The following is a 22,666-nucleotide window of genomic DNA, read 5'->3' on the forward strand; positions in this document are numbered from 1 at the left end:
AATTACATATTTTATTTTTGTTTATAATACTCCACCATAATGTCCACAGGGTGTACAGCTTAAATGTATAATGAAACAACAATTAATAACACAGTAACTAAAAATATTTTTTATACACTTAATATACCTCAATATGCATACGTTCAATCCGTATTCAATTTCTGCCTACGTGTTCAACAACACTGTAGGTAATAGCAGCCCCAATGTGTTGTACAGTCATGGACAGTTCTGAGTTGTAATAAATGCATTGACTTATAATGGAATTGTTACAACCCAGCAGTGTCCGTGACTGTACATCAGTGTTTGAATGGGCATCCCTCTCAATCCTACAGGAAACTCAAGGTCTAGGTCACAACATGTGCATAATTGCAACGCATGCCATCTGGCTGGAAGATTACATCACATGGAAGTTGAACCACAGCATACAACTTATCCAGGTAAGGTAAGCTAAAGCTACCCCCATACGTGTGCACACATGCCATGAAGGGATATGAGTGACGTGGAGGTAGAGCTCCACATATTCTTCATCTCGGCCATAGTTGGAATGATGTGATCAGAATCATACCATGCTGCCTTTACCTCCCAGGGTTGCCCCCAGGTACCCATTGATACGAGGCTGGGTGGGCCTCAGAGCTGCACAGAAACAGGGGAATGACTAGAAACATTCTTGGTTCAGTTCACCTGTCCCGGAATTTGAACCGGGTCCTCCTTGTGGTAGCCAGATGCTCTACCAACTGAGCTACCGCAGCCCCAAAGATGTCCAGGTAGGTTCTGCAAAGAAGCATGGGCATGTGAGCCCGTCCTTCATCGATGCATACCACACATATACTTTGGAAGACTCACTTGAGTACTGCATGAGAAGGTTACGTTGGACAGATTTTGAACTTGACCTTGTTCACCGCTCCTAGAAATATGAACGGTAGCCTTATCTGAGAAGCTGACACCATTGAGATATACCCTGCTTTCATCAATGTTGGTCAAAATATTTTTAATAACATTTTTCTGTTGTGGCTTGTCACCAGGTTTGATTTCATGGTAAAGTTGCAGCTATACCCTTTGTGTACTGTTGAACAAGGTACATTTTACTCACTGCTACAGCATGTGTTGGGACTCTGGTGGAAAGGCATACAAATTTACTCAATAATAGCATCTGTAACTTTGCACTTGGCTCAATTGATCGACATGAAAAGTAAATTTCCCATTACCTGCAGGCATCTGTCCCATTTAATAATAGATACAACTGTCATTCCCTGCAGGTATCTATCCTATTGAATAATAGATACAACTGTCATTTCCTGTAGGCATCTGTCCCATTTAATAATAGATACAACTGTCATTTCCTACAGGCATTTGTCCCATTTAATAATAGATACAACTGTCATTTTCTACAAGCATCTGTCCCGTTTAATAATAGATACAACTGTCATTTCCTACAAGCATCTGTCCCATTTAATAATAGATACAACTGTCATTTCCTACAAGCATCTGTCCTGTTTAATAATAGATACAAATGTAACAGAATTTTGCTAAGCAAGAGAAAGCATGAAGAAAACCTTCAGCTGTGGAGTTTACACAGCTACCGTTGTGATTGCTTGCTTGTGGAAATAGTGCAGTTATGTGCATGTACATGCTGACACTATGTACGCACTGTTAAGTTTTTCTACAGGTAGAAGAATATTGTAGGAAAGAAGAATATTGTAGGAAATATGTTAATTAACTTTGAAGTTATTATTTTTGTTTTATTATACTTTTAAGCTGATCACGCTGTATTTCTGGCTTAGTACATTTCAGTATTTCAAAAATGTCTACAGAAACGGAAACATAATGCTCGTTAAACATCATGTACATGCTTTAATACTTTGTTACAAGCACCAAGCAGTATTAAGAAGAGTCATGGAAACTACCAAGTGTTCAAAAAGTTAAATAAAATTATTAATTATAAAACTACTAAAATATAGTAAAACTCTGCAACTTATTACACAAAAGCAACTACCAATTGAGGTCATTGCATTTTGGCATCTTGAACGCTGGATGATGACGTGCAAGGTGCAGCATCTCTATTCTCACTGGGAGTCTCGTCAGCAACTGCCGAGGCTGGGTCTACAACAAAAAAAATATTCAAACTCTAAATATTCAAACAAAGTTCATCTTTTGATGCCAGTTTCACATTTCATTTTAAAACGTTCTCACTACACAGGTTGTCTACCAAAATAATAAAAATTCAAAAGTCTTGACTTTTTCATGACTATTCTTGACCTTTCTTTCCTTTTTCTTAACATTTATTTAATCGCCCCATACTTAGGTGTAGTTGGAAATTAAGAAAATATATATTTCTATTCAATGAAAAACCCCTACCACAAGGCCAGTTACAATGAAAACTGAAGCTGTACTTTAACAGGACACTTCGACTTGCTTTAATTATTAATGCATGCAAAAATTATTGCTTCAGACTTCATCCTGTATGGGGAATAGCTAGAGGCACATATTTTTGGTAAATAAAAAAGCAAAATTTCGGTACAAAAACAGAGTTGATTTCGAGTTCAAAAGTGGTAAATAAAATAAAATTTCGGTGTTATAGCGGTGAATAATCACATCAAAAGTGTTATATAAAATGACATTTTGGTTTTATAATTGTGAATATAATCCTAAATTTGATTTAAAACTGCACTTATTACACAACATAAACATATCCCTTCTAATAGCACATATACGTAGTTACCAGAGTATTAAGTTTATTCCTGTGTAAAGGGGTCCATTTTTGCTTCTCAAATATTTACTCCAGAATTAATCAATTCTCCGTGAATTGCATAACTCACAGGATACTTCAGACTTCAGAAAGTCTCGCGTCGGTATATAAATGGTAAATTTCATGTTTAAGAGTATATTTCGCATTTTGCAGTTCATTTCGTATTATTTCGTGACAAAAAAGGGTAGAAAAATGCACCACACACCTTTCAGGAACATGAAAAATGAACATTACAGCATGTTATTTCATATTTCGTGTTTTCGTCAAAAACGAAATTTGCATGCCTCTAGGAATAGCCACCCACATTACTTTATTTAATATTTTTACAAACTTCACACATACAAAAATATAATGTAATTCTTAAGAAACAAAGTGACACAACTCAACACAATTTTAGATTTCCAAATATTCAATTTTATCAAATCCCATAGTAGAGTTATTTTCCTGTAGTTTACGTTTATTACAAGCATAAGAAAACAGTTTTTCTTTGTGACGTTTCATGTCATCAAAGAGAAGCATTTGATTAAAAAGAGAAGGGTTTTAAAAAGATTAACGGGAAACACAGAGTTGAATGTCTGGGAAGCTTCGTTCATTGCAGAAGAACACTGGAATAAATTAAATAATGAAAATGGTAACATAGATCCAGTATGGAGTTTTCTTTTTCACAAATGGAGTAAGCCACCATCTTTAAAATTTAATGTAACAGAAAACATCAAGAGACTTTGTGAAAACAATGATGAATTTGAATTACCTGATAATATTTGGGATTCATAATTAAAAAAAAAAAATCTGAAATAAAAATAAAACAGACTGCTTCTTTTCACAGTTAAGTTGCTATATTACAACAATGTAACATTGACAACATCCATTATATAACGGATTCTTTTTATTTAAAAAATGACTAACCATTGTTATAACTGTATCTTTAGTCAAAATGAAAATAAATGTCTGATGAAAGGAGCGTGTGTTCTGAAACGTCACAAAGAAAAACTGTTTTCTTATGCTTGTAATAACCATAAACTACAGGAAAATAATTCTACAATGCAAGCAATGCATACATACAAGAAAAACTACCCATAGTACAGAATGTAAATTCACTATACTGTAAAAAAAAAAAAAAAATTCTTGACCACAAGCATAATTTCTTGACTTTCTTGACTACAAGACACAATGCTACAGCACCAACAAAATCATTCCAAACATACTTCTAGCTTAGAGAATTTATTGAGCACATCTTTTCTATTATACTGGAAAAAAAAATAATTACAAAACATGTCCGGTCATACATGCATTTCAACCATTACATAGGGAAAAGCTGGGAGGGTGGGGGTTGCATATGCAATGATATCAACTTATTGGAGCTTTGCTTTAAATTAGGGATGGAACAGATTATGGATGTATCAGTTTATCAGTAAATTTACTATTTTATCAATCCAATATATCTATAAATATCTTATAATTTACTGCAAACTTCCGGCAATTTTGTTATAAATTTCATGGATAATGTGACTGTCTAAATTCTCGTAGCACTCCTTGCAGCTGGAGAACAGTCGGGATCAACTTCCTTACTAGGATGGATTTTTACCTTTCAGGCCTTAAACATAATATGCTAAGTCATTGAAATTTCCAAAGACAAGTCTGGAGTTTGTGATTTCAAATTTTTATTTTGTTTCACATGCTGCAAATTCATCAAAAAACAATGAGATCAACATGCATCGAACTACTTACAACTCTGCCTTCAATCAGAAGAAGCCACAGAATACCTACACTGCCATTACTCTCTTTTATACAATGTGATCGCCAATATGGCTTTTCTTCACATTGCTAAGTTATAATTTGTACAGTGTGATTGAGCTAGTGTAAAATTAATTTTCAAACAACGTTTTACTACATCTGAACATCTAATCATCTGTCATAATAATCTGCATGCCATACTTTTTAACTTACTAAAAAAGTCAATGTCTAAATATGCAACTTGTTTTGCATTGGAGTCACTTGGAAACAAACATTTATTAAGGAGGTCAATGAACTATTCAGAATCTTCAACGACCATCTGGAATTCTGTGTTTGATTGGTAGAATATCGGTTATCTGTATCAGTAAATTTTATATCAATACTTCTATTGGTATTGAACAAAATTTCATATCAGCCCATTCCTACTTTAAATAGTCTTACAAAGAAACGTCATGAAATTTAACTCATGGTTCTGAATAAAAAATCTATATTGTTTGATTCAGCGTTCAAAACTATGTAAATGACAAATATTTCAAACCCCTTCGAATATAAAATAAATTATTTATAAAGTTAAGTGTTAAGTAAGTACCTAGAGAAATAGTGGACTTCTGGCCAAGGCATTATGGTAGTTTCCTATTTGGAAATGATTTTTCATACTTTCTTCACCTTATTGCATTGCTAAAGTTAAATTATACATATTAGTATGTAGTTTGAATAAGGTGATGTCAAACGTTTCTACCTGTATAAACTAAAATTTTAATAACTTTCAGACATCAAATCATTTATAATAATGGTCAAGATATATATATATGCAACATTATTGTTTTTCAGCTTTTCATGTGGATCGTTCATCATATTAGCGATTACAAGGAAAGCTTCATGTAACAAGCTGAAACACTGCCAGCAATAAAGTCATGATAGATTCTTCTTTCAATTCCACAGCTCAATACTTCAATATTTGTCCGAAAGCAAGTGACAGATAAAAAGTAAGGAGAGGAAGTTGGTGGATGAAGGAAAGGAATCAAGACACAAGAGGTGATTTGTAAAGAGGTCAAGGTCAAAGAATCGTACAACTGAAGAAAAAGAAGTTCTAAACCTACCTTCAGACAATTCCCCTTTTGTTTCCATTGGAATACTATCGTCATTATCTTCTGCAACAATTTCGGCAGTTTCCTCTTCTTCATTGTAAGCACAATCCTAGAATGAGAAAATTTCATTACGTATAAATACATAACAGGGTTGCGCCAATACCATTTTTGAACCTATATACACCAATGCCAATGCACTAAGGCCCGCTTTAGACGAAAGCATTTTCCTTGGCATTTCTCAAGGACAGAACCGGTCCTATTTCCATAGCATTTTTTGTAGCATAACCAATCAGAAGAGAGCTTTGGTTCTCAAGTGCAGATGAATTGGCAGCCGAGTGGGATGTAAACGATGTATCACTTCACATTTTTAAAATCTGATAACTAGGCTCGGAAGTTGAAGACCTATAAATTGCCAAAAAAAGACCTACAAAAAGACCTAAATATATCAAAAAAAGAACCTAAAAACGGAAAAAATTATGTATAAATGTGATCTAAATTAATTAATAACTTCAGTTTTAATTACATATTTAATGAATATGTGCATATCTTTGCAGGTGCATGCTGTCTGGTCGTATACACCATGCTGAAAGCTTCAAAACAAGAGAAAGTTGCCACTTACAGGGCGACCTTCCAGACAAGTTACGGTTAAAGGACCTTGTACCGTACCAACTTCAGTCGTCCAAAAATGCTTTTCTGTCGTTTCAGGGATGGTTCAAACATATTTCATTCTTTCTTTTCTTTTATTTCTTTACTACAGAAAGGATGTTCAAGAGGTGATGAACTGATGACGGTTCGAATTGAGAATGGGCAGTAAAAACGTAGTCGAAAGAAGGTGAAGTTGCAAAAAAACAAAGCCATTAAGACCTAAAAAAAGGCTAAAAAAGGACCAATAAGCCAAAAAAGGCAAAAAAAAGGACAAATAAAACCCACCTTTTTGTGGCCTACAATGACCCAAAATGAACATATATTATGTTGGGCCTCGTCTTCGGACACTAGAAAAAAAAAAAAGGATTTTTCCTCAATTTCCGAGGCCTACTGATAAGTATTCAACCGAGAGGCATAACGTTTCGTATAAAACGGTATTAGGTACAAAGCAATGGTGCTGCTTACATACATACTTTATAACGTATACAGTACAAGCATAGAATAATATTTTATTGTTTCAAATGTAAACACCGTGCATTTACCACAGATGGTGTAACTTGACATGCCTTTCGTGCTGTATATATTACACATTGTAATCGCAAAAGCTGACCGAAATGTTACGTGAAAATTTCCCTTTTCCCGATGGTGGGAATCAAATCTACAACAGAATAAAAATCCATTTCGCTAACCAACTACTCCACGGACCTCTACGGAATACTAAGTACCTTTTGCTCCACTTGTGCTATTAACTCTATTTTCTGTTGAGAGGGTGTCATATTTGCTTTAATTCCACACTGGGTCCTTCTAGTAAAGAAAGATGCATGAATATTAGCAGCAAAATGCCACGTTCCATGAAATTATTGGGGCAAGTAGTACAATATAACCAACTCTAAAATGTCAATCTACTAGTAAATAAATATTAACTATTGACTTTGCTTGCTTCCTTTTACTAACATTGCAGTTTCTACCTCCTTGTAGTAGGTGTGAAGAAGGGAGAGTTTTCTAAGCAAAACGGAAACATGTCTTTAAAGGAGATTTCACATTGAAGTAACAAGTGACACGTGTCGCATGCCACTTGAACATTTCACCTATCGAATGGAGGCTTGTGTGGCCTGTATTGTTACAACAGCATGAAATGTTGCTGTTCATTGCAGGCACGTATCCAGGAATTCCTTTCGGGGGGAGGGGGGCTCAACACCATTTTTTAAGGGGTATAGTAAGAACCTCACAATTGTATGTTCAAACCAGTGGTGGCAATTGGGTTTCAAAATGGGGGGGGGGGGTGCGGAGGGCATTGCAAGGAAAGTTTGCTTTCTCTTGGTAGACAAGGCTTGACATTAAGAGGCCATAATGTTGAGGCAAGAAAATAAGAAATGGGGAGCAACTATCCCTTAAATCGTCGCCACTGTAAGGCTGTCATTTTAATCAGAACGTGAAATCGGAACACCTTTTACCACTCGACTCCTCTGTTTCCATGCATTAACATTGTGTGTTTGTCCATTTCTCATCAGACATAAAAACATCTATGGTATCTTTGAGTGTTTTTACGAAGCTGTTACACTACACAGGATGGATAATCCACTCAACAATGTGAGATTCAATCTGTGGGCTGCGAACTGGACGCAGACAGCTCTCTGATTCGAGCCTGAACACCACTAATGTGTCTTGTCCTCCCATTTTTGCAGCTCATATAAAAGCCGAAACCCACCAAATTGTTCAGATTCAGACCTTAGCACTCACAAGTGTTCAAAAATGCCTGTCACAGCTTCCGCTGTCTTGTCATATATCGGCACGAAACAAAGGAAGTCTATTCAAATACAGGTGGATCACGAAACAATTAATGCACAGTGAAAACACTTCCGTTCCCAACACATCTAATGTTTCGTCTCCCAGTATGATCAAATGCTTACTCATTTATCTCCAGTGACGTGCCCAAGGGAGGGTTGGTGAGGTCATAACCCCATTTGACCCAGTATTCCTTTTTTTTTTAAAAAAAAAAAAGAAAAAAAGAGGAACGTCGAAGACAGGAAAAAAATGACAAAATCAAGACTGACCACCAAAAATAGTATGCATATCCCCTCTCCCTTCTGAAAATCCTGGGCATGCCTCTCTTTATCTCGGACACATTTTTTAAAATCAACTCACCAGAAGTTTTTATCATTCCATATTGGAGATTGAAGTGAGATGCGTTCTTCCTGCAGGTTTGTATATGATCCTTTAGGGTGCTGTCATCTGCCTGCCTTCCCACCTAACCTTAACAAGGCCCTAATTTTCCATCCTTGTGACTTGGATTTTCAAGACTTAGGAAGGTTTCAGACCGAAGGGACACGCGATACATGTCGATTGGAATGGGCCAATCAACAGCAACGTTTCACACCGTAGCGACACAAAAGGCTGCACAAACCTAATTTCGACTTGTGAAATCCTCAGGCGACACAGTGTGAAATCTCCCTTATTAGGCCACTGTCATTGTAACCTCGCTATACAGGCAACACCTTACGATTTGATATACACAGGACATGTACTATGTAGACATTTCAACGAAAAATCGGTTGAAGTCAAGGATGGCTAGGTGGCTCAGTTGGTAGAGCCCTGATTCGGGTCCTGGTAGAGCCTGCAATTTCCGCCTAAAATGTCTACATATGCAACATCTTCTTGCTTTCTCTTCTCGCCATTCATAAAATTTTCAGCTGTCTCTTTATGGTAGTTAAGTGTTTGAATGTGTTTCGAAACCAGTAGGCTTAAAAAAAGTATTTTTTATACCATGAACTTTTCGGACTGCATATACGGAATTTAGTTCTGCGTGTGTGCGTGCGTGCTTGCGAGCGAGAGCGAGAGCGAGAGAGAGAGAGAGAGAGAGAGAGAGAGAGAGAGAGAGAGAGGGGGGGGGGGCAGGCCTTGATCTCTTCAGCCCTCGAACCGAACTAGCACCACACTGAGGCCCCGGAACCCGGAAGTTCTGCTGTCGTCAATGTCTTCATTTTCGAATCACTTTATCTTATAAAGCAACCAGAGGATGCTGACTGATCTGATCACCAATCGACTGTATGAATTGTCACACTTACCTCAGAAATATCATTAACCGATTCTGTGTACAGATCAACCGAAAAATTGAATCTGTGTATTTATATCCTCATTATATTCTAGAACGTTCCACAGATAAAATGATTCGTTAATATTGCCAGTAGTTGACTCCTTCTCTCATTCAAGAACGTACCCTCTTCAGACTTCCAGAGATTAGAAATTACAACGAATCACCCTACGTGTGGCGCTACCTTTGTTTTGCAGCTTCCAAATGCTGACTCTACATAGTGCTCAAGTGCGCTGCGACAACACCGAAAGCGCAAGAAACGTTTACGTGAAATATTAACAACAGGGTTACAGAACATTCTCAGTCTTGCCTCGATAATTATTTCTCTCCTTAAATTATTGTCACATTATTTTATTTCACACCACAAGAAACCAAAAACCTTATTTTATCTAATGTAAACCTAAAACTTTCGGGGGGGGCTCGAGCCCCCTAAGCCCTCCCCCCCTCTCTGGATACGTGCCTGGTTCATTGGTTCATTCCCAAGTGACGTGTGTGTTGTATCAGGGTGGCCACTCTAGGACCTTGAGAAAATACAAGTATAATTCACAATTTTCAACACAAACTTTCCAAAACTTCAAGGGTACAAGCAGATGCTTTCTCTATTTCAACCTTATGTATTACCGCTTCTTATCCCCCACCCTCAAACACACACACAAATATATTAATAATATAAAGGATTGTGCAATTCCAATTTATTTAAAAAAATGTAATTCAATGCAATTAAACGATGTGTGCATGTAATATTTAATTTGAATTGTGAAGTTTATGTTTTAAGTTTGTCATTTCACATTGATTGATTGATTGATTTGGTTGACTGTTCTTTCATAGATTTTTGCTAATTTTGTACATTGTTAGCTGATTTATATGGAAAACAAACACATTATTATAGATATTCCAGTGTGGAAAAAACATGTCAATGATTTCTTATTGTGTCATTTGTTGGTTGATTGAGTTTGTGTTTTAAGTCCACTTTGTGCACAGTAAGGCTAATCGGGACTGGACCTACAGTTTCAAGTGGGATCCGAACCACTAAATGCCTCCACCAGGTATTGAACACGGGACCCCTTGATTACAAGGGGACGATGCTGCCATTTCACATACTGAAGACTCGAAATACATCTACAAAAACATAATTCACAAATGTTGCAGGATATATTATTCTAAGAAAAATTGTTAATTGTATAAAAATTTCAAATCCCAATTCACTTAATCAACTTCAAGATATCTTGCAATAATCTTCCTTACGTCTGTCAAATAGATTGTTCTGCAAAGGACATTACAAAGCAAACGGATTGGGAGAATTCTGTTTTATTTTCCAAGCAGCTTTCTTTTATTTTCCTTCCTCAATAAAAATAAGCTAAACTGTGATAAACTTGCCTCAGGGCATTAATCAATATGTACAAATTCAATAGGATTTGGATTAATGAAAGTTGCAATTTTTCACGACTACTTATTTTCAACATGGCATGGTTGCAGGACTATACCACTGTTAAATACTAGTTTCTTTGTTCATTTTGGTATATTATGGTGGCCATAGGGGTGTACTGGATTTTCTTCTTGTTTTTTTGCCTGTCATTATTTGCAGTAAACTGTATAAATTTCACATCCACAGGCCTGTCATTCAGTGAAAAAAAAAAATCATCTTTGGATGCTACGATTATATTTTTGTACAGCATGGAAAGTTCAAAAGCTCTGATCATGTAAAATTTCCAACGAGAGAGGCTTACGTCCCGCTAAAGGTTAAAAGCTGTCTTCAAAAAATTGCAATTCTGTCATAAAATATTGGCATGTAATTAATGAAAACTGGACATTTTGCATAATTTCCACTATCATTCAACTTCATGTTACATGCATTTTGTGGACCTCACAAGATACCTGAAATCCTGGAAAATTGTCAGCTGTTTTGAATTCAAAACAATAACTTCCACTACCCATGCTACCGAAATTGGCTCATACTGATACAGCCCTAATTGTTATGAGTAGGGATCTTAAATTTTCACAAACGCAATAACATGGAAAAATCCTAATTGTTGCAAAAAAAAGTTCATGTACGCACAGTGACATGCTCACATAAGATTTTCATGCACTTGAATCATGAAATAATGAAAATTTGGCAAAAAATGCAAATTGTGGCACCTTTCGTGATTTTTAACACGTATGTGTTTAAAAAACGACAAATACCACGAAAATCCAAAATTCACATTTGAAAAAATTCAATTTTTTTTAATTTAAAATTTTGGGTGCATCAGCACTTAGGCTATTTTGTACCCGTCACATTATACGGGGTCCAGCTCCTTACCATTACAAATAACAACTCTAACGTTGCATAACTAAAACCTTAAAATATTCTGACTTCTGTTAAAAGCTGAGGCTGTAAACGGGCACTCAGCACACATAAGGACAAAAAACAGGACAACACACACAACATTATACTGGCCATAGTACCAGTCGCCAGAGCCTCGTTCATCTACAAAATGCAGTCCACGGTGTACTATGTGGAAGTGAGGTTGACTTTTGGGTATCTATGTGGAAGGTAAATCTGAAAGAGTCTGAATTTATTCTTTGTTAACGTCCCGACAAGAGTGCAGTGAAAATTTAGCAAGAGGCACACTGGAAACTTGTCCTCAGGCTAGTTTCCAAGACAAAGATAAAAGGTTGAGTATAACTTGCTTTGTCTACTAGGGTATCACTTATCACATGCTTGTCCAACAACTTTCTTGGACAAGCACCACCCTCCATCTTCGGACATCAGGGTTAAACACTTTTGTTGTTATCGTTAGGGCTCTTAACATGAATAGACTGCAACTTTTGTGATGTGACAAGTCGAAGGTCGGGGCTTGATGAAGAAGGTGCTTGACAACAGTCCTTTAAGTGATGCCCTGTTTAGTATCAACCTCATTTCCTTCTGGTGCTCTGGAAACTTGCAGTTAGAGCATGTGACAGAGCTCTTGATTTAGAGAAACATGGACTTCATTCCAGTGATCCGAAAATTCATGAACATGGTTTCAGAAAATGATTTCCAGCACTTCCAGCACTGCTTCCAGAAATGGAAGATTCGTATGGAGCGGTGTATCAATAGTGCAGGGGAGTACTTTGAAGGGGATAATGTTCGTATTGTACAAAATAACCAATAAAAGATTTTGTAGCAACAGTTTGGTTTTTTTCTAGCCACACCTCGTATTATCACCACCACATGGAGAATTAATGTTATTCTTCATTGCAAGTTCTTTGTGCAAAAAACAAATGTATGGGTCTTGTTACTAAAATTAGGTACCCTAGGTAAAAGGTAAAGCTCCCCGTGCATATAGCACCGTGCCACGAAGGCACATTTAGGGGATGTAGGGGTAGGGCCCCACACATTCTCGATCTCGGCCATTTTGGAGGTCATGTGATCAGCACCATGCTCTGGCTGCCTTTACCACCAGGATTGCCCCAGGTACCCTTTGAGCCACGGTAGGATAGTTAAAAAAACATTTTGAAGGTAAAATGTTAGGTATATATGGCAGAAAAGTGTAGTAAAGTGAAAACGAAAATTTTGGGGAAAATAACAGCGACGAATCAAGGTCCCTCCGATTCGAGTGTTCCCTTGAAGTTCAATAGAACTAAGACTCTTGCAGCTAAATTTTTTTGGTGTGAACAAAATACTTGCAGAATCCACATTTAATTTCCAGTTCTAGCAATTTCCGTAAAATGCCTGAAATTCAATCAACTGCCAATCATTAGATCTCCTACGTTTCCAATAAAATGTGCAATAAACACACCCTGTATAAATTTAACTTGCTTAGTTTTAGATTACAAACAACCAATATGCTACTAACCTCATTTTCATATTCTTCGTGATAATATTCCACCTCATCTAGAGTACCTTCGGCTGCACATTCATGGTATACGTCACATTCAGTAATCTCTTCATCTCCAAGATGTTGCTCATCGGCCAAGCACAATTCATCACCTAAGTGTTCGTTGACAGCATCTTCACCCGTGACTTCATCCACTAAAGTATCTATGATGCCACGCACTATTTCGTCGGCAGTTTCACCATCAACATACGTTTGCTCAGTAGTCAATTCTACTGACTCACTTTCCACACATTGTCGATCACAGTTCGAGATGTCACTGGTGTTAGAACAGCCTTCATCTTTATTATTTACGGGAGAAGATTGGGTGTCAGTTTCGGTTCCGCTGGTGGTCACGTCCTCCCACGAATCTTCACCTGCAGATTCACTGCTTTTCACTGTTCGGCCTCTCTTCTGCCGGTCCTTCTCTTGAGCTTCACGCGGTGGCAGAGGTGGCCTCGTTTCCAGCGCAGGGGATTCTTTGGTGAAGTTAGATGGACGCTGAGAAGTGTGCCTAGCTCCACCCTGGCTTCTTCGTCTCACTACCCCTCTCCTTCCTCGTGGATGCTGAAATTCCCTCTCCTCATCTGACTGACTGCTGCAGCTGAGTGGTCTTTGGTTGTGCCTTGATCGAGCGGTTCCTCCAGCACCGACTGAAAGTATACAACAAACATTTATTACTTAGTAAGCATGGCGTAAAGTTAAATTTCAAAACACTATATCTCCTGTGTGTGCGTGAATGAAACGTACTATTCAGCTCTGCACTCCGAGATACTTGGCAACATCATCGTTAGTGCTTCAAAGGCAGATAAAACAGTGCAAGCAAATAATCAGGTGAAACAAGCGTTGCTTTGAATTGGTACAGCAATAGCACAGTATGCCAGAGACTGAGGTTAGAGTCCTGGTCCAGCCTGTCAACTTCTATCCTGTAGTACATCTTCTGTTCGTATCACAGCTTAAGAATTTTTCAATACTTTTTTTTTTTCAAAATTACTTAAACTTACTGATGCATGCTGTGCAGAATTAGGTATGATTTGTAACATCAAATAAAGGAGACTACTGTAACTGTGGGCTTCATCAGTTTTACAATATGGTAATGTAACGGTTAGAACTAGTGTTGGGCGATATATTGTGATTGAAGAAATATCGTGTCGGCGACATATATCATCATGATATTTTGGCGATATATGTTGTGGACACGATATACATCGTGCCAGTGATATGCAATGTCTCCACGTAATATATACTGTGTCAGCGAAATGCTTCGTCTCCGCGATACATATATATCGCTCACGTGATATATATCGTTTGACTTGAGTGCGAGTCAAAGCAGTGGTTTAGGCAAGAGAATCAACATAATGTGAAACGTCTATTTCTGCCTCTCATAGTCAGCCAGAACAATGATTTTCCGTGCAGGTCACTACAACTCAACTTTTTAGCATTGACAGATAAGCCTAATAGTGTTTATGATTGATTGACTTAGTTTATTTTACTTCGCGTTTTGTGCCACTTGGCTAATTTGCGAAGATGGGGATGAGTGATGAAATGATGTAATTGATGTCTGGACATTCATAAACAACCAAAGCCCTACCGGAATTCAAACCCGGGACCCTTGGCATCGCAGCACGATGTGCTAACCACTCGGCCACAGGGTCGGGCGCCTAATAGTGTTTAATGCACATGTCTATGTATCTACATTTTATTGTATACTAACTTATTCAACGTGAGTAAGTTGCACGAACACTAAATATGAATGAACAGTAAGGCTAATCGGGACTGGACCTACAGTTTAAAGTGGGATGCAAACCATTATGTGTTTCCAACAGGTATCGAACTCGGGACCCCTCGATTACAAAGTGAAAATGCTATCACTATGCCATCGGGGAGGCCAGCTTGTTACGGCAAAATCCAGCATGGGTAAAGAGGATCATACAGATCATCAGCACGATACATATCATGGCTGATATATATCGCCAAAATATCATGATAATTTATATCGCCCACACAATATATCGCTGATATGACGATACATCTGTAACAATATTTTTTTTACGATATATTGCGATACTGAATTTCCGATATCGTCCATCTCTAGTTAGAACTCCGAGTGAGCAGGTATCCCTTCAAACTGATGTCAATATTCTTACTGATTCACATCAACATCACTATTTGAACAAAGTTGTTCAGATTAATTATAAACAGGGAAGGGATAGTTCAATAGGTACTCTATTGATACTGGATATTATAAGCATAAGAATGTATTGGTCTGTTGGTAAAAGAACAGATAATTTCAGCGATTCAATATAACTATAAATGGGCCTGCAATTTTGTTCCTATTTTCATGTTTATAGTGAAACCTCAATTTTAAATTTTCAAAGGACCAAGATGCAAAAACTTAAAATTTGGGAATGTAAAATCGGGGTTCCACTGTATACATATAATTCGTATGGCCTAGTTTTATAAATATGCACAAGGCAAAACTCATTGAAATCATTTGGTTATATGCATTAATTGCAGAGACAATTAAAGCTTTAATGCTCTTCAAGAAACATCTGCTTTGTCTCTCTTGAAGGTAAATTAATAAATACATAAATATTGGACAGTAACATATTTCTATCGGTATTGGCAAATTTTGTATCAGTATTTTATCGCAATAAGCAAAGTTTCACATTGGTGCCACCCTAATTACCAACTTAACCTTTAGCATGAAGTTGGTACATATATGAACCACCAACAGTATTTAGCTCAGGATATCTGGTACATATATGTACCAGCACCATTGGCAGAAATTCAAAACTATACATTATATTTCAGTTCTGTCTTGCTTGTTCACTGTTAACAAACAGAGTTTGCAAAGTTTTTTGTTTCCCTCTAAGTATTATGAGATATGGAAATTAGGGACCCAAGGGGAAAATTTCAAAAATATTGCATAATTTTTTTTTTTTATTTTTTTAAAAATTGGGGGATGGGCATTATAAAGGGTGTTCCATTAATTTGGAAATGTGAAATAAGGTTAAGTGTTTTTTTTTTCTTTTTCTTTCAGATTTAACAATTTCAGTCTTTGGCAATTGCAACCATGGAAAGATTAACAATCGAGCAACGTGTTAAAGTTATCGAAGAGTATTATGAAAATTAACGTTCAAACAGAAATGCATTTCGGGCACTTCGCGATTTTTTGGTCAACATAATCGACCAACCGAGAGTGTAATTGGCAAAATTGTTCGTAAATTCAAACAAACTGGGTCGGTGGCAGATGTGAAAACGCCAATGCATGCTCGTTTACGCCATTCAGCTGAAAACATTGCTGCAGTGTGCGAGCATGTGGCCACGAATCCAGACACGTCTATTCGTCATTGCGCACAGGAATTGAACCTCTCCACAACAACGCTACATCGAATTTTGACAAAGGATCTGTCTCTACACGCTTACAAAATTCAATTTACACAAGAATTGAAGCCTGCTGACCATTTGAAGTGCCGTACATTTGTCAATTGGATGCACGAGCAAAAACAAGCCGATGATGATTTTTCGCAAAAAAATCATCTTTAGTGATGAAGCCCATTTTCATCTTTGTGGGTTCGTTAATAAGCAGAATTGTCGCATTTGGGCTGATGAAAATAAAAGGAACATTGTGAAAAGCTACTGCATCCACAAAAGGTCACTGTTTGGTGTGCATTTTTTGCTAGGGGAATCATTGGACCGTATTTCTTCGAAAATGATGTCGGGGATTTTGTAATGGTCACAGGCGAGCAATACTGTGACATGATAACCAGGTTTTTATGGCCTGAATTGAATGCTATGGATGTATAAGATTTGTGGTTACAACAGGACACACAGCCAATGCAACAATGCTTTAATGAATGAGAAGTTTCCAGGTCGCATCATCTCTCGAAACAGCAATGTCAATTGGCCACCACGATCGTGCAACTTAACCCCAAAGGAAGAAAGCTAATGGGGCATCTCAAAAGTAAGGTCTATGCAAACAAGTCAACAACAATTCAACAGCTGAAGGATGAGATAATAAGGCATATTGGTGAGATCGAGGGGCAACTATGCAGAGACGTCATCAAAAATTTTGACCATCGAGTGGACGTGTGCCGCCGAAGCCTTGGCGGACATTTGGCCGATATTGTTTTTCACACATAATTGCCATGCTTCTAATAACATAATCCAAAAGTGAAATCAATAAAGTTTCACCAATAACACCGTTTTTTTTACTTCTAACTTTGATCCATCCTAATGGAACACCCTTTATATTCTTAAAGAATGGTCTTTTTCCCTGCTTCCCTCCAAATTTGGCCATCTAGTGTCCATAGGGCCGAAATTGTTTCCATAAGATGGCAACACTGCATACACATTGTTGTTATTATTTCCCCAAGTAGTACCAGCCTATTTTCAATGGTTGTAGGAATGTACTTTCATCTATTGTGATGACTACAGGGGTGTGCCAAAAAAAAAAAACAGATCATCTTCTTCCATTAACTTTCATTATTGGGAGGTACAATGCATAAATTTCACCTCTGCTAAAAGCAGTCATCATTCTAAAAGGAAACAAAACAGATTTCATCTCCCTACGAAAATTGGTTCTCAACAGTCTGCTAAAGGTTAATGCAAAAGTACTACATTGCAAATACATCATGTGAATTAAAGATATCACAGGTTATCCGTTAAGGCAAGGTGAAGTTCCTTTGCACAGTTGGGGGGGGGGGGGGGGTCCCACAAATTCTTTGCCTTGGTCATCTTTTTTGGTGATGTGATCACCACCACACTCCTGCCTCATCTATATACCCTTATATTCAAGGCTGGGTGAACCTCAGAGCTACTTTATGTAGCCAAGGCTAAATTTAACATGTGTTACTGACTGCCACACCCAATTTGCAAGCCAAATCGAGGAAGAAGTCAACTTTCCAAGATTGCCTCATATGGCGTTACCAAAGGTTGCTGCATGTTGCCATCTATTGGGACTTTACTAAACTACGTGCAACCAGCATAAATTCGAAGTACGAGAGATGTAGTTGATTTTCAATCGTAATTTATCAAAAAATAAATAAAAAAAATAAACGATTTAAAGAAAATCACTACAACAGTTAAGGGACACTCTTCTTGTGCATGTTGATTCATATCACTCCCTGTTCAAAATTACAATACATTTTCCGAACTAGTGTAGTTTCAAGCCATCATGCATGCGTGTTGTCTGCAAGCAGCAGACGATTCTCACCAAACAAACCAGCCTCCTAGCCCATGCATTTGGTGAATCTAGTTCTTGAACAACATGCATGGAAAGCGACTTTTGGGACAGCATAACAAATCTCACGAAACGCAAGAGAGCACTTATGGAATGGCCAGTCACCATAACTCGTTAAACTCCTGTGACTTTTGGAACGGGTCCAAGATATGGCAGCTTAAAACACCAAAGAATGCACATAGGATGCACAGAGAGAGACAGCAATATCTACATAGAAATATTAGTTATGCAGAGAACAAGATTCTACATCTCAAGTTTTGTTCTTACTGGACGTTGCACGCAACTCTTCTTCTTCTTCTTGGTGTAAACTTAAGCACAGCACAGTTTGGCTACAGTGAATGTGTAAAGTTGTCTTCAAGTGAGCCAAAACACTGACCTGCCAATTTTCTTACCTTTTTACAATATCTCTATATATCAGTATTGACCAATAAGGATGATAACTTTACCAATCTAATATTTTGTATAAATAACCCGCAACTTAATGCACTGCAAACTTCTGCCACTTTGTTTTTAATGGCTGTAAAAGAATAACATGAATCCTGGTTTTGTAAAGTACAGGGGTGCTGAGAAGTTCGTGGCCTGACCATTTTCCCAAACAATTTCAAGGAAGGTCATATTATGTCTTGAAAGTTCATATCCTTGTGTGTTCAAGTACCAAAAGTCAGAGCATTAACTGAAGCATTTCCTGTTTTTTAAGTCCTATGAAGTGAGCATGTCTGTCCAGCAAGCGAGATTTTCTAACACAGAAACCAGGGCTGTGATGAAGTTTTTATTCCTACAGGGCAAGTCTCCTAAGGAGATGCATGGGGGAAATGCGCAACACCCTGCAGAGTCTGCTCCTTCATATGCAGCTGTGAATAAGTGGGTGGCACAGTTTAAACATGGTGAATTCTCAACAGATGATACCCCTGTGCAGAAAGACCAAAAACAGTGACCATTCCGCAAATCATCGTTCAAAATGATGACCCAATTCTCGCAGACTGTCACATGTTTGAAACGTGCGGCACAGACTGGGTATTTCATGGGAACACGTTGGTATCATAATTCACTATGCATAAACTCTGAGACAAATGGGTGTCAAAAAATTTGTCCACGGACCAAAAGCACAAAAGGATGGAGGTATTCAGGAAAATCATGTTCCATTTTGAACATGCCAAATAATTCCTGCCAAGATTTGTTACCATGGACGAAACCTGCTTATGTCACCATGATCAGGGGACAAATCAACAGTCGGATGGAACACACTGGTTCACCTTGCCCTAAGATGTTCAAAGCAAAAAAGTCTGCAGGGAAGGAACTCGCTTCATTTTCCTGGGATAAGGACGGCATGTTGCTTATATATTACCTACCGAAAGACCAGAGAGTTAATGCAGACTACTACACATCATAACTTGCCCAGCTGAAGCAGATTCTGAAGCATCAACGCTGTGGAAAGCTTAAAAAGAGAGCTCTGTTCCTTCACGACAATGAGCCTGCTCATCGAGCATTGCAAACACAGCTGAAACTGCGTGACTTAGGCTTTCAATGTCTTGATGATCCCCCCTATTACCCCAATCTGGCTGTCAGGCTACCTTTTCCTACCCCAACTCAAAAAACCTCAGAACGTATTTTTGTTAGGAGCTAACTTCAGATTGCTTTTAAGGGATCTTCTTAAGTTGGGAGCATTGTGCCAAAAAGTGCACTGAGCTTTGAGAGGAGTACGTTGAGGAACTGAAATTTCATAATTCCCACTGCATTCATTCTGGGCCAGGCCATGAACTTTTCAGCACCCCTAGTATATGTTTAAATACAAAGTTTGTTTTCGGAGATGAAGACCATTCCAATTTTCTAGTTCCGTTCACTTTTATACACCAGCCTGTTTTCTGTGGTATTAACCTAATTGCTGGGCTGTTTAGTGTGAAATTTCGAATTACACACTATTCTAAATACTTTTATATCTCTGAAACTTACGATAGTATAGTAATGAATGATACCTCATTTTGTTCAGTATGGATCAGGCTATCGTGCCATGCTAATGAAAAACACAAATGTGTTACTAATTAGATGGTGATGATGACAAAAGTATACAATTTTTGACGTAACAACCAGATTGTCACAATCCCAATACGGCATTTAAGGGCTAATTAAGATAGTGCATGATCCATTCAAGTTCTCTATGAGATGTTCGTTATTCAAATACTGGATTTTTATTTGTACAAGTAACTATTATATCAGTACTTCATCAGTTTTGACAAAAAAAAAAAAGTCATATTTGAGCATTTTCTAATGTCAATCTATCAGTTATTCACAGGTTCACAAATGAGATAACCAGAATATTAAAATAGCAGTCCTTTAACCCTTTAAGTGTATCAAACTCGGGACCCTTTGATTACAAGGCAATGGGGCTACCCCTGCGCCATCTCTTTTAATCATGAGATCCACTTTGTCACACAATACTGGTACATAATTAAAGAAAACTGGGGCTATTGCAGACAAGATCCGCAGATTCAGTAAAAGAAGTCGACAGTACCTGTGATTAAAGTCCTTGACTTTCGAAAATTGGCATGTTGTCACAATCTCCAAACTTACCCGGGACAATCTTTTCTGCAGCATTTTCTCCTGCATCGTTGGCAACTGATATCATAATTGACCTCCCCACGTTCACTATGCTTCGCTCTGTTGACAGCTTTGCATTCTCCAGCTCCTCAATGATTTGCTCATCAAATTTCTGATCTGGAATACCAACATTACAAAAACCTTGTATTAATATGGATAATAATTAGATCGGATTTTAAAGGGAAGGTTTTTTTTATTTTTCAACAATAATAGCATGGAATAAATAACAACAGTGTTGATAAATATCTTGCACCAACAAGATTACATGATTCTCACTTCCCCTTTTCCCCTTTTCCCCTTTTTCAGCCCACATTCCCTTTCTTAAAACATTTTTCTTTCTGGTCCCTTTATTGACTAGTTTTTCAGCCTATATACCTTTTCTCCCATTTTTTGAAAAACTAGATATTAAATATTTTGTGCAACTGTTTTTTCCCTGAACAAAATATTCAACAATTGTCTATTTGGTGCAGTTTAGAGGAAAGAAAGAAAGAACAAGCACCTTGTACCTTACACTCCCTCCATTGAGTGTTGGGAGTACGTTGCATCGATTGCTGCAACAATGCGATCTGGGCTTATGCAGCAACAAACGCATTGTAAGCAGCATGCCTGTTTGGTTGAAAGCGTACTTTCTGCTAAATTTAGACTTTCTATTTTAAAGTTTCTTTTGCAATAGTTTTAACTTAACTGTGTGATAGTGATGACAGTATTGAGTGTCAGTGAAATGGCAAATCCAGGTACAAGTGGCAGCAAGCTATGGAATGTCGTAAGCTGTTGCAAGGAAGATTTCATTGAAATGGATGATAAGATTATTCACTGTACTTTACCTTAAAAAAAAAAAAAAATTAAAAAGGACTATACAGGATGGATCAATAAGTCCGTTAACACCCCGGTACAAAGCCACTGCAGCATGCAACATGGAAATGGTGACGACCAGGCCAAGGGGGAACCGCCACCCATGGTGTCAGTGGGCATCTTGAAACCAACGTGAAAATTTTAAATGGGAAGGGGGTTGTGTGACAAATCAATGTCAGCTAAATTTTACCAGGAAACCAACTGTGACATTTGTTTGCACCTAACTTTAATTTTAAGGATGTTTCCCGCATGGGAGAGTTCATGAAGCACATTTCCTTTCGTTACAGATCTGAGTGAAAATGCCACTAACATGCGAGGAACGCATTGCGATCATACTGATGTCAGGGGGAGAGAAGTACGCGTGACATCGCCGCAGACTTCAATCACCACCATCCTGCAAGACAACCGGTGTAACATGTGGCCGTCAGCCAGTTTCTGGTGAAATCAGTGGACTACAAGCTGCAACGTGAACATCCGAAAATAGCCACGGATGAGGTACTGCTGTAGCGATGTTGGCATCATTTGCAAAGTCACATTGTTGCTCAACACACATTTAACACATGTGTGTTGCGCAACAGGGACGCTATATTGAACATGTGTTATTACTTTTGTGGTACCATTACCTCTGCAACAATTAAAGTTAGGTGCAAACAAATGTCAGAGTTTGTTTCCTGCTTAAATTCTAGCCCACATTGATGTGTCACACAACCCTCTTCCCAAGAGGGCTTGAGGAAAACTGCGCTATTACAAAGAAAAGTTCGAAAGCAAGATGAAATCAGGTCTTTGTTGCCAAGCACATGTTTTTCAAGTTTCTGCAATGTGACCTGCATTGTC

At 37.8% G+C, this 22,666-nt stretch overlaps 1 protein-coding gene across 2 annotated transcripts in view; it reads right to left on the reverse strand.

Annotated features, from left to right (window-relative positions):
- Positions 1-355: 355 nt before the first annotated feature.
- LOC145987950 (uncharacterized) overlaps positions 356-22,666 on the reverse strand; it is a 103,460-nt gene continuing 81,149 nt past the window's right edge. For both annotated transcript variants that reach the window (XM_083122790.1, XM_083122789.1), the window contains 4 exons: positions 20,954-21,097; positions 13,123-13,793; positions 5,581-5,677; positions 356-2,100 (listed from right to left, as the gene is read on the reverse strand). In XM_083122790.1, the coding sequence (XP_082978916.1) occupies positions 2,003-2,100; positions 5,581-5,677; positions 13,123-13,793; positions 20,954-21,097 (1,010 nt within the window). In that variant the 3' untranslated portion in view covers positions 356-2,002. The remainder of the gene's footprint in view (positions 2,101-5,580; positions 5,678-13,122; positions 13,794-20,953; positions 21,098-22,666) is intronic.

The sequence above is a fragment of the Lepisma saccharinum genome, chromosome 5 (genome assembly GCF_977018435.1).
Source record: "Lepisma saccharinum chromosome 5, izLepSacc3.1, whole genome shotgun sequence".
Lineage (NCBI taxonomy): Eukaryota > Metazoa > Arthropoda > Insecta > Zygentoma > Lepismatidae > Lepisma > Lepisma saccharinum.